We start from the raw sequence: 11,843 nt of genomic DNA on the forward strand, positions 1-11,843 counted from the left end.
ACTATACGCAGAGCTTGATAGGCTGACTTTCGAGAGTTGGAGTTGATCATTTTACTTTATGAATACTTGATCGGTGTTGGGTAAACATTGGAGTTTCATCCGAGGTATGGCTGGTTAAGGTTAATGATGAACTGTAATCTATCGTGTCTAACGTGTATAAGTCTGTTTTTCAAAAAAAAGCGAATTCGAGGTATAAAAAACAGCAGTGAAAAATATATTTTACGTGTGAGGGCGAGCGGAGTTGGCAGGTTCGTGAAATGAGCGCTGACGCGGTGAAACCAACATCGGACAACTCCTCCCAGATGAGGCAGGTGAGGGTATTGGAGAATCGTTTGGACAAGACACTTGTGAAGTGGGAAGGGGAGGGCGGGTGGGAGCAGCTGATCGCATGGGGTGGTTTTAGATTCAACGAGGCGCAGTCTATCAAGAGGACGTATGAGCAGATCCTGAGAAGGCTCGAGGAAGAGCGGGTTAATTTTGATAATCAGTTGCATGCAGTGGAACGTAGTAGTGGTAGTCTTGGGAGGGGGAGTATATGTCTAGTATAGGCACGTTGAAATCGAAGGAGAACGACTATGAAGAGTTACTGTTGCTGTCGCATGATGCATATCACGCTAAGGAGATGGCGCAGGCGGAGCTGCATAGGTTTGAACAAGGAGTGATGGAGGAGAGAAACCAGCGGGATAAGGTAGTGGGGTGATAATTTTGTGGCGCAGTGACGGTGGTTGGAGTAGGAAGTTCATGAGAAGAAGGCGTTGGTTCAGCAGCGTGTTGAGATGAATCATCGATTGGAACAGCGAGAGCGTCTTCTTAAGCAACAGCAAGAATTGGAAAAATCGGGAGAGTTGGCGCTGAAGACGACTAAAGCGGTTGCCGATATGGCGGCGGGAATGACCCATAGAGTGGCTGAGGAGGAGAGGAAGAGGATGGACGATTATGAGGAGGCGTTTAGGAGGATAAAGGAGGCGACTGGCGTTAGCGATGTGAATGAAGTTATCCAGAAATTCCTCAATCAGGAGGGCACTCAAAGTAGTTTATTGAGCCTCGCAAATGAGTACCAGGAGAAAATAAACTGTCTTATTAACGAGTACACTACGTTGAAGGCTAGGGTGGATGATATGAAGTACTCGGCGAGTGGTACTACGGCTGGTGGAAGGGAGGTACAGTTGGGTAGCGGCCCTTGGTTCTGTCCTTGCACGTTAGTTGAGGAAGAATGTGGTGAATGTGTCTGAGAAAAAGTGTATTTTTATAATTTTAATCATTATTCGGAATGTTCATGTACTATACTTGAATATAAGAACACGTTTTGGAGATGTTATGGTGATTGAAGCCCAACTATGAATTTATTGAACATTTGCGCGGGTTTTTCTTCTTTTCAGATGGCGGAGGAGTTGGAGAAGCGACTGGCTGAGTCTATAGTAGAAGCGGAGCGAAACAAGACTAAGTATGAGCGGTTGTCGAAGATGATGGTAGCTGTGAACGCAGGTGGGTACAATAGGGCAACTCATGGTGTTTATGGAGGTGGAGTTTTTAGGAGTATTTCATCTGGCGGGGAAGTTGGAGGCAGTGGATTTGGGAGAAGAGGCGCTCGTGGAAGCAACAGAGGGCGGCGGCGGTGCGGTAGAGAGAGTCCTATCACAGGTGGAGTTGAAATTGTCTAAATTGGCGAACCTCATTCACTGGAGCTCTGGGGCGAGTAAGAAGATAGTATCAGCGTCAGAAGCGGCGTATTTTGAGGAGAGGGTATTGGACAAAATAGCTGATGTCCGGTCGGGGCTGTTGAGAGTTCGAATTGCTGATGGAGACCAGGAGGAAGAGGAGGAAGAGGTGGGGGGAGGGTCGTGGAGCTTGGAGGGAAAATTTCAGGAATTTATATTTTTTATGTTATTAATTCTTTATATTTTATGCCTATATTTGTAATATGTTGGAGTTTCACTCTAGTGATATTGAAAACACTAGTGAAAACATGTTTCATAAACTACTGCATATCACCGCGAATATCACGTTTTTCACGGAGTATTTCGCCACTTCACATGAAACGGGTGAAACTCTATTAGATACTATTCACCTACACTGTAGGGTGCAATGCTCGTGCTGTTGTTGAGCATTTCCGTGAGGACTTAGACTGTGTGCTGGTCGTGGTTGAATTTGGGTTAATCGATTATAGTTATCACCGTTTTTTGAGGAATTATTGGTGGGAAATAACAGTGGTATGATGTAGCCGATAGAGAGGGAGTGTAAGGTGGTGTTGTTGTCAGTACGACGATGATGATAAGGGACCATTGGCCTCTGGAGGGGTGGAGGAGGATGTATGGAATAGGAAGCATGTGAAGTGAGTGTGGTGGTGGTGGTGGCCTTGGTGGTCTTGTCGTTGTGATAGATACAACAGTCAGCAGATTGTTGACAAGCAGTTGAGGAAGGAGCGCAAGAGGGCTGCGGCTGCTGCTAATGGTGGTGGGAGTAAGAAGGCATGAACGTGTTTGTATTGTTGATGATGAGAATGTTGGCATCGCCACTATATGGATGTTGTGTTATTGGGAGTATAAGGAGAAGAGCCTGGTCGCGGCCTGTAGTTGGTGAATGGAAGCTCTTGGTATGAGAGGACAGTGGTAGGAGGCGATACTAGAGTGGGCGAGTGGTATTCTATCTCCTTGGGGCCTCCCGTGTCTCGGGCAGCTTTGCTGGTCTCTCCTCGTTATTAGTATTCCGAATTGAACTCCCTTGGAACGATGGTTGGGAGTAAATTATCATCTCACTGGTGGCCAATCGTTGGAGAATTCGACACGAGTTGTTGCGGATATCATGGCTATATGCTTGGCTCCATACTGTATGTATTATACGATGTGGCGAGGGAGTGGTATAATTTCTCAGCTTCCGTCTATGAAAAATGTCGATGCGGGCCGACATAGAGACGATAAGAAATCTCAACGGGCTGAAGGATGCAGATTTCTGTTGGAGTGTTGTACTCTGGAATGCTCGGGCGTGATCATGATGAGGCTCAAGTCTTCTTTGCCTTTTTGGTGAATCACTGTGACGACCTCACCATTTCACAGGTGTTTTTCTATCAACCATGTTGTGTGTAGTGAAGACATATGATAGGTCTACCTCAGTGGTTGCATCAGTAATGGCGGCATTCCCTCTCGTACGAGTATTGGCCTCCTCTTCCCATCGCCTGCCCGGTATGGCTGCAGCCGCCCTCCTAGCTGAGGCGTTGCCGAGGGGGAGTCGTGTGGAGATGTATGAGGTGCCCAGTCGAAGGGGACCTGTTGGCCATGGATGTGAATTCCGAGCCAGCAAACTCCATGGCAGGAAGGAGTGCTTGACTCTGCTAAAGTTACTCGATGTGAGAGGCGGTCGTATTGATTTTGAGAATTGCTGAAGGAGTGGTATGGTAGTGGTGTGTAGGTACCAGATTGTGATATCATTCCTGGTCATATAGAGAACTCCAGTCGTTGGTTGATCGGCAAGGACCTCTCCTCCTCTCCCTCCTCCCTTACCCAAATACCCAAGTTCATCGACTCCATCCGTTATGCCCCCGAGTGTGTATTGGAGCCCCTTTGGGCACGAGGCCCGATGGCCAATCAGGACGAGTCGATAAAGTCCTTCGTAAGCCGACTAACGTCGAGCCGTGTCTCATCGGACCTTTCAGATTGCCCGCCGTTTTTCGAGATCAGCCTCTCGACGATTTGCTGATGTCTTCGCAGCCTCCCAGTGTGGGGCCTCGGGCGATACCGTCAGCTTACGGAGTTGCGTCCCTCATGCCTACACGACTGAGGCCTGGCGGAGATCTGTTCTGTGGGTGAGTGCAGAATTTTTTTTTCGAAAAAGTCTATGGCAATTTAAAAAATTGTAATCGTGCTCGGAGAGTTAGTACACAAAATTTTCGGTTGATATGAGCAGTGGCGAAAATGTTAGGCTTCCCACACGAAATCTTGTGCGTATTGCGAATACCTCAGGGGCCGTTCTTGGACATGTTGCGACCTAGCTCGGCAGCTCCTACTGGTGACTGCCAACTCGACTTGCCTGTGGACGTCGGGGAGTTTCTGCAGAGGTCCATCGCCACGGGTGGCCGAGTATGGACGGTAGCAGGCGGCACTAAGAGGCTGGAAAAGGATCTGGCGCGGTAGTAAAGGGCACTCCATGTGGGACGTGATTACGGTGTGCTGCGGGAAGGGTATATGCACTTCGGAAAACTTCTGAGGCTTCGGGCGGTAGTAGTAGTTTATAGGGTCCTTGGTCGTAGATCATATACTCTCCTCGGAATTCCTCCTGATGGTCAACCACGGTAGAAGCTATTCAAAAAACGCAAAGTTTTTTTCATATTTTCGACGGTGAAGGTTCATCGAGGGTAACCCTAGTGTGACCAAGCCCGAAGCGAGACCACTTAGCCCATCCGACTTTGCGGCCCTTCTTGGTCCCGAGGCCCAAGCTATAGTAGCAGTGATGTCCCCGAAGGAGTTGTTCTCGTTGGTTGCCGGGCAAGGGCAGCTGTCTGAACTCAGCGCTGGTGCTGTTGAGGCCCTCAGTGCGGAAACGGAGGTAGACGTATTGGACATGTATTGGTGTGAAGGGGATGTGTTACGGAAACCATTCAAAGGGAATGCGGGGGTCTGGACTGGGGTAGGTAATGATGATCATTGCGGGTGAGTAAATGGCACCTTGTATGAGATGGAGCAGTTTTTGTAGGATTTTTGGGTTTTCGTTTGGCTCGGAGGTCTTACCGCACGCCGACGAACCTGCCTTTGATACGAAGGTGACAGTGTATGCTAGGAGAGGAAGGTCTAAGGAGGACTTACAGGACCACGCACTGGACGTAGAAATTTCGCTTACATCAAATGGTCATTTATAGTAACTGGACAGATACTGGGAATTTCTCGACAGCCAGAGCGGAGCGAGATAAGTCATGACGCTTGGCCGGCCTTCCCTTTGGGCCACAGTCAAGGCCTCGTTGAGTTCAACCGTCTGCGTGTCGCTGCGATGCCCAGCTTGTGCGTTGCGGGCAGCGGATGGTATGTCGGGGAGAGTATGGGAAAGGTTATTGGGGACCTGTCCAGTGGGGTGTTGGGGCGTCTCGTGAGGAGGCTTGGGGCCGATGGCTTTGTGGAGCGGGAGAGGGACGTCGACTGGGCCAATAGGAGTGGTCACTCGTTACTAGGTGAGCTTTCGTCAGTGGGAAAACATGCGTATGCACAACTACATCTGTTGGTGACAACATAAGAATTCTGAGGAAATTGAACGAAAATTCTCCTTGGTCTCTGTACATTTCTACCCGAATTCGCATGTAAAGTTTACATACGAATTCGGGTTTACATTGTAAACTGTGGTAATTGATACGGAAATTCTTCAGCTCAGCTGAGGGAAGATATACTCTATACTCACTTACTATACTATACTATTATACTACTCTATTCACATATACTCTAATACTGGCTATCATAGTACTCTCTGTTGAGGTAGATGCAATTGCTTTAGGCACTTCAGTGGGAAGCTATGACGTACGAGTAGACTAGTAGTAGGAATGATAAGTTTACCAATACGTTATTTTCACAAACTGGTGTTTGGTTCACGTCCCCTGGCTTGGCAACGATGGTGGGTTTTCCTTGGGAGCTCCCCCCCTGAGCTCAGTTGCATGTCCTGTCCCTTTGTGTGCTATGATTATGTTGCTCCGTCCTAGCTCAATCGCGTGGTCGGCTGAGTGGACCTACTCCGCAACTGTCCAGTCTTGGTGCTGAGACATTCCCGTTCTTGATGGATACTCAAACTTCGGCGTTCATTAACATGTGAGGCATCGTAGACGGTAGCGCCATAACACAGCATTGTGCCAGTGGGATACCCCTGTAGGCCTCATTGAGAATATGACATGTGGGAGTAGTGTAGCTCTAATCATAATGGTTCAAATAGCCAGGTATGGATGACTCTATTTTCACAGTGAGTTCGGCAACTTATGCTCCTTCTAGTTGTCTAGCTCCACCCTTTGATCTTTGTGGTGAATTGCCAGGCGACAACACATTCGGGTGCAGTAGTATTCACTGTGTTTATTCGTCACTCTTGAACTACAGCTCAGCTTGATAGATTTTTCTCCAATACCATGCATTGGTTCATCTCCTCCGCCCTATCGTGGGCCCTAGCAGCAGGTGCGGGCTATGCGGCTTATCTAGTATATGTCAACGGTGGCAAGAGTAAGTACACCTGACTGGTCTTATTCCTAAGCCGATTTCAGAGCCGATCGCTGAGACTGAAGTCGCTGAACAGAAGCCGAACCATCGAACGCGGTCTAAGAAGGGAAAAAGCAAAAAAGAAAGAGTCGATGACGCGAAGTCCTCGAGCATTCCAGTGAAATCTTCACAGATAAAGAAATCAAAGTAAACAGAGTGCAGTTCTGAGATGTTTTCTTAACGAGTTTCAGGACCAACTCGGGGAGGAACGTCGATGCAGTGGAAGATCCCAACGCCCCTCTGCCGCCCAAAGAAGAGGAGCCTCTCCCTGAGCGTGTGGATGTAGCACCACCCACCCAAGAACTATCCGAATCGGAAGATGACGAGGAGAACTGGGCGGCTGTTGAGAAGAAACAACGAGAAAAGAAAGTAAGCGCTTCTGAGGGCATTGGCAGTGTGAAAATTATTACACCTTCTTACCATATAAGGCTTCTTAAGAACATATAATGCACTATGGAAATTGTAGAGAATAAATACAGCATGATTTACATCCTATCCTGTTATTGGAACTACGCTCGGTTTTTATAAATTCTCCGATCGGGTGCACGAAACGCATATTTGGTAAGAGTTGATATCAGAGTACATCAAGACTAGTATTTGTACTATGCACATAAGGCGTCTGTGAGTCGCGTTTTGAGTGAACCTATGATGAGTACTACAGTAGGATATGATAATCTTATTTCTTGTCCATGTAGGCGAAATATATTTTATTTCATAATGAGAAGTCTTATTCCATTCAGGCGGCGGAGCCCGAACTCTATCCGGACTCCCCAGTGGCTGCTGTCGGAGCCGACGATGCGGCTTTCTATACAGTCGCAGCCCGACGGCATCAGCGAGCGAAGGACGCCCAGACTATTGCTGATGAGCGAAAAGCATCTAAGAATAGACGTGGGTGTCATGACGTGTGTGGTGATGGGAATTTATAGGAGTTTTAGGAAAGCGCGAGAAGCAAAAGCAAATTAAGGCGCAGGAAGACGCTATGCAGAAGGCCAGACTGGAGGCCTATAGAGCGCAGCAGAGGGCTGCGGGTGTCCGCTATTCGACCAACAGGAAAGCATTCTGACTTCAGAATTATGGACAACTATACTGTCGTTTCTGCTCACTTTGATCAATTGGTGTGGCGTTAGTACTTCAGTATCGGCGGTGACTCCGATCACGGGGAGGCGTCGGTGTCGTATGGGATATAAGGCTCCTATGAGGACTCCCCCTCTATATCTTGAGTAGTTGTCCTCATCTCAAGGCAAGGAGGACCTATCTGTATCATTGAACATAGTTGTTGTATTATTCGTTTCAATCGAGAACATTGATATTCATTCGGATTGTCTCAGCATTCTTCCAGCAGCCTATAGCTTGGCCACCAAAGGAAGCTCTCGCAAGCAGCTAGACTCGACCAGACCTCCGCCGTGACTCCTCTAGCCAGCTAAAGAGGTGCCTTCTCATCCGTCAAGTTGAACTGCCTGTATTGTCCAACAGCCCTCTGGTCATCACGTTGCGTTCTGAAGCACGTATTCTGTATGAGTTCATTCACTGCAGTCATCGTAACGGTTTTCTGTGTGAGTTTAATATTCCTTATTCACTCTCTCTATAATGTCCTCTTCCCCAATGTCCCAGGACAGTGCTCACTTCAGCGACGCTGAATCTGAAGCAGAGTCCGAGTCGATCGTTTTCAGTACAGCTTCGGAATCGAGCCCGACCAGTCTACCACAACGGCTAAAGGATGTCTTCGGAGGTGAATTCCCACCGGCACCTGATCCTCCCACTGGATTTGCCATTCATCTCAGATAACGAGGTCAGTCTAGAGGCCCTTTGTGCGGACCCTAGCAGATATTGGAAACGTGTTGTGGTCCTGGCCGGAGCTGGTATTTCCGTGAGTGCGGGAATACCAGATTTCCGCTCCCCCAACACGGGCATATACGCCAACGTGAAGCAGTACACGAACAGCCTGCGGGCCCCGGAGGACCTCTTCTCTATCCACTACTTCCGACATGATCCCTACCCCTTCTATACACTGTGTCACGAAGCCCAGTTGGGTAGAGGAGCCCACGAGCCTACTGCTGCCCATAGGTTCATAGCGTGGCTTGCCGAGAAGGGAGCCCTACTACGATGTTATACTCAAAACATCGATAGCTTAGAAATTGATGCGGGCGTGCCTGAGGAGCTTGTCGTCCAGGTGAGAGAATCCCGCCGAATTTCAATCGGTCGATCCTAGTTCATTCAGGCCCATGGACATCTTCGTTCAGCACGATGTATCGATTGTGGATGTCCTTATGGCGGTGACATGCGCGACTTGTTGAGCTCTGAGAAGCCGGTCCACTGCGCTGCCTGTTACGGTCTGGTCAAGCCGGATGTGGTATTCTTCGGCGAGAACCTGCCCGAGCGATTTTTCGATTGTGTCCAAGAGGATTTATCCCAAGCAACGCTGTTAGTCGTGATGGGCACCAGTCTACAGGTCGGACCATGCAACCAAATACCTATTCTACTGCCAAGGACCACTCCTAGGCTTTTGGTGAATCTAACCCCGCCCCCACACGGCATGTTCCGGTTTGGTCGGGCTGACAACTACCGGGATGTCTTCGTCGAGAAGGATACTGACTCTGCCAGCGAGGAGCTGAGGAAGAAGCTCGAGAAGGCTGGGGGATTGACACCATCCAGGTTGTGAGTTAGTTCATCTTGACAGTTGAGATAGTTTGTGTCTATACCACTTTACCGTAACGTAACGCCTCCCGAGCCACACTGATAATAGTATTAGACCACTTCACCGAAATTTAGTATGGACCAGAGTTTGTTACAGTTAGTAAAATAGAGCCCGATCGAGATTGATACATCAGGCTGTTCGTCTTTCGACTGCATTTCAGTGTCGACGATGGGCTAATGTCAACCGTAGTAGTACCAATCGTCACGATAAGATTAACGACCAAACCCGCGTTGTCATTGTCACTACCCCACCCGACTCAAGTCCAGACTGACACAGCTCAATGTGGTATGCATCTCTGAAACATCTACAATGTAGATTCTACATCACTCCCATGTTGAATAGACAAGAATGACACTGTTCATGTCAAGGCTGACAACAGAGTTAGGCGCATCTTCGGGATGAACATCCAAGAATGACGATACGCACTTCAAATTAATCACGTTGCGAAAATATGACATCCAAGAATGACACCGTCAAAAGCAAGATTGACACGGCTATTCATATTACACCAAAGATTGACCACAAATCGAGTAACGGCTTTTCCTGCGGTTGTTGGTAGAAATCCGAGAAGGCGACTGTCCGGATCCTCGTGCGCAGATGAGTTGTTGACCTTCGGGCACCATAGTCAAACTGTGACAGTCTTCCGTGGACGGCGGTGCTACCCGGCCCGGGTAGCACGGTCACAACTGTGCAGCACGGTCACACTCGACGCCGTCGGCGAACATTGCGAGGATTCTGTACTGATAGTTCCCAAAAAGCTACTCTCTAGGTTGCATCCATGGACCATGGTTCAACCGTGACCGTAATACCCGGGAATAATCTAACGCAACTCCTCGACGTCCTCACCGATACGTCAAAAGGGCATGTGCAGCTTCATTACTACTGCCCTACGTGGTCGTGAGGGCTCCCTTTCCTGGAGACCACTAAGCTACTTCCTTCCGTCGCAGTTCAAGCCCACCTTCCTGTGGACCACCGGCCTGATATCCGATCCCTCCCACTCCCGACCGACGCGGGCTGGCGAGACTGTGGTCGTGTCTGATATTTTTCCAGTTGGTCATGCATAGTCGAAAGCTGCTGCACAGTAGAGACTCCAAAAACCAGTGGGACCATGTCTACCTTACTTGCTCATGGATATGCGCTATAGACTGCTTCTGCTCCAACAGCTTTGGAGTTATGAGCGTCACTGGTCCGCCATCTGATGAGACTGTCCCATGTCTCGAGCCCTATAAAATACCTCTCACCATGTTTGATAGGCTTCGCTCCCTTGGTGACCACGCGAGCGGGCTTGTTGGTAATCCTGAGGGAGTCGCACAAAGAGGCTATACTAGAGCGCAGTGAAGTTGTGTTACGGAGGAGTACGCTGCTTTGGCCTCTGGGACGGGTCCGTGGTTGGTCGTGGGGGTGAGAATTTCAGATCTGTCAATGGTCACCCGTCCTCTTGGCCGTGTCCCTACCTTGGGACATCTGCTGCCCCGCCATCTTGTTCATCTCATTGACCAGCTCCTCCAGCTCCTTCACACGATGCAGGAGTATCGGACATCGAGTACACTACGAAGAGACCATGGCTCCACACCACAGACCAACCATCACCACCGATGAGTTAGTGCAACTGGCCTTGAGCCTATCTATCGTCCCAGACTTGCGCTCGAGCTCGCCCTTGAGGTTCTCTACCTCTGCTTGTAGTTGATTATTCTATAACAACAACAACGACCCCACAGAGGCCCTCCACACTCGTACCTCTCGTAAGTGGTGCGCTAATATGCTAGCCGGACGTGGCCGAGGGGACGTCTTGGCCGTACCATCAGCCGGTGTCATCGTTCGGCCTTCTGCTGGTGGCCACCGCGTCACCTAACCACCGCGTGGCCAAGACATCGCCTTTTACCCAGTACCAGCATGTCCGCCTTTGTTCGTCGTTGCTTCCAACGAGCGTAGAACAATGCTATATGAAGGGCCGCTCTCGACCGGACTAACTGTCGATGGTCTTCTAAGAACTCCTCAATGGTTCGCTGGTCCTCATCCGCCGTATCGCGCTGTTTATACCTCAACATCCGAACAACATCGCCGCTCATTCCTGGTTCGCTGTCGCTCACAATTCAGCCCGTAATCGTCCTTCCTGTCGGAGCTGATGACGCAGCATAGCGATCTCCTCGTCCTTGGCAGCTAGAGTGGCCCTCAGTTTGCTCATCGTGTTAGTAGCCGCTGAGATCAAAGCCACTTGGTGTATCTCTCACAGTCGTTTCAATCATCACCTTCAGGCGTATCACGTACCGCGTCCGGTCGGCTTTGGTCTGAGTGGGTCCACTACTAGCTCTACTGGAGGCTGATAGTTACCCGGTGTCCGCGAGTGTCCCTGTGAAGCGGGCCCACGTGACGGCGAATGAGGAGCAATAGATGTTGCCGTTGGACCACCACCTGCTGGGCCAGTGCCATGAGATGTGCATCAAACCTTACCGCTTACCTCGACCAGCGGTACCGTGAGCTGCCCCGCTTGGCCGGAACGAAGTCTGGGCCGGTAGTATTGGTACCGCCGGCCAGTTTCCCTTACTAGCCGGGGAGGTCACTGAGCGAGTCTCGACCCGTCTGCCACTCGGCCTGTTAGCCGGCTAGATATTGGTCAGTCCATCGCCTCCAACGTCTCACTTCAGAGTGGTGTAGTACTTGTCTAGTCTCGCAGTGTCTGGCTGCTGAGGACCATCATCGGCCATGGCTTGCTGGTCCAGCTTAGGGGCCTCGATGTGCCTACCCTACTTTATCACTAAGACCACTTTACGTCCCTGTTACACACCGTAGTGACTTCCTGGACTCAGCCAAACGATGAGCGTACGACTCTCCGATGGCTTCCTCTGACCGTGATGAATCACTGTAGGGAACGTGTCACAGTCATGGTCCTATTGGCAGGACCACCTCGATTGCGACTCGGACGACGATGACGA

General features: G+C 49.7%; 6 protein-coding genes across 6 annotated transcripts; 5 read left to right on the top strand and 1 right to left on the bottom strand.

The window, feature by feature from the left end:
- Positions 1-257: 257 nt before the first annotated feature.
- Positions 258-2,474, top strand: Pmar_PMAR015518 (Neurofilament triplet L protein, putative; the record flags this gene model as incomplete). Its single annotated transcript, XM_002769012.1, has 8 exons — positions 258-352; positions 404-504; positions 549-688; positions 735-1,160; positions 1,380-1,485; positions 1,535-1,827; positions 2,259-2,332; positions 2,381-2,474. The coding sequence occupies 8 exons, from the start codon at positions 258-260 to the stop codon at positions 2,472-2,474; spliced, it is 1,329 nt and encodes a 442-aa protein (XP_002769058.1).
- A 650-nt stretch (positions 2,475-3,124) lies between these two features.
- On the top strand, positions 3,125-4,651 carry Pmar_PMAR015519 (conserved hypothetical protein; the record flags this gene model as incomplete). Its single annotated transcript, XM_002769013.1, has 6 exons — positions 3,125-3,343; positions 3,406-3,606; positions 3,650-3,799; positions 3,957-4,123; positions 4,338-4,539; positions 4,625-4,651. The coding sequence occupies 6 exons, from the start codon at positions 3,125-3,127 to the stop codon at positions 4,649-4,651; spliced, it is 966 nt and encodes a 321-aa protein (XP_002769059.1).
- A 230-nt stretch (positions 4,652-4,881) lies between these two features.
- Positions 4,882-5,155, top strand: Pmar_PMAR015520 (hypothetical protein; the record flags this gene model as incomplete). The annotated part of the gene is made up of 1 exon (XM_002769014.1): positions 4,882-5,155. A coding segment is annotated over one exon (274 nt), but the record flags the coding sequence as incomplete, so codon positions are not given.
- A 933-nt stretch (positions 5,156-6,088) lies between these two features.
- Pmar_PMAR015521 (conserved hypothetical protein) lies at positions 6,089-7,278 on the top strand (the record flags this gene model as incomplete). Its single annotated transcript, XM_002769015.1, has 5 exons — positions 6,089-6,179; positions 6,221-6,362; positions 6,407-6,584; positions 6,956-7,103; positions 7,151-7,278. The coding sequence occupies 5 exons, from the start codon at positions 6,089-6,091 to the stop codon at positions 7,276-7,278; spliced, it is 687 nt and encodes a 228-aa protein (XP_002769061.1).
- Positions 7,279-7,771: 493 nt separating this feature from the next.
- Positions 7,772-8,951, top strand: Pmar_PMAR015522 (NAD-dependent deacetylase sirtuin-2, putative). The gene is made up of 3 exons (XM_002769016.1): positions 7,772-7,944; positions 7,997-8,385; positions 8,434-8,951. The coding sequence occupies exons 1-3, from the start codon at positions 7,803-7,805 to the stop codon at positions 8,872-8,874; spliced, it is 972 nt and encodes a 323-aa protein (XP_002769062.1). The 5' UTR covers positions 7,772-7,802; the 3' UTR covers positions 8,875-8,951.
- A 1,378-nt stretch (positions 8,952-10,329) lies between these two features.
- On the bottom strand, positions 10,330-10,725 carry Pmar_PMAR015523 (hypothetical protein; the record flags this gene model as incomplete). The annotated part of the gene is made up of 3 exons (XM_002769017.1): positions 10,330-10,458; positions 10,504-10,602; positions 10,648-10,725. The coding sequence occupies 3 exons, from the start codon at positions 10,723-10,725 to the stop codon at positions 10,330-10,332; spliced, it is 306 nt and encodes a 101-aa protein (XP_002769063.1).
- Between the last annotated feature and the right edge of the window lie 1,118 nt (positions 10,726-11,843).

Source organism: Perkinsus marinus (genome assembly GCF_000006405.1).
Source record: "Perkinsus marinus ATCC 50983 genomic scaffold scf_1104296966680, whole genome shotgun sequence".
NCBI lineage: Eukaryota > Perkinsozoa > Perkinsida > Perkinsidae > Perkinsus > Perkinsus marinus.

Excerpts from the sequence above, each read along its gene's own strand:
- Pmar_PMAR015522 (XM_002769016.1), top strand. The coding sequence starts at position 7,803 with ATGTCCTCTTCCCCAATGTCCCAGGACAGTGCTCACTTCAGCGACGCT. Across the intron at positions 7,945-7,996 it reads GCTAAAGGATGTCTTCGGAG|ATAACGAGGTCAGTCTAGAG; the intron begins GTGAATTCCCAC and ends CATTCATCTCAG. Across the intron at positions 8,386-8,433 it reads CTGAGGAGCTTGTCGTCCAG|GCCCATGGACATCTTCGTTC; the intron begins GTGAGAGAATCC and ends TAGTTCATTCAG.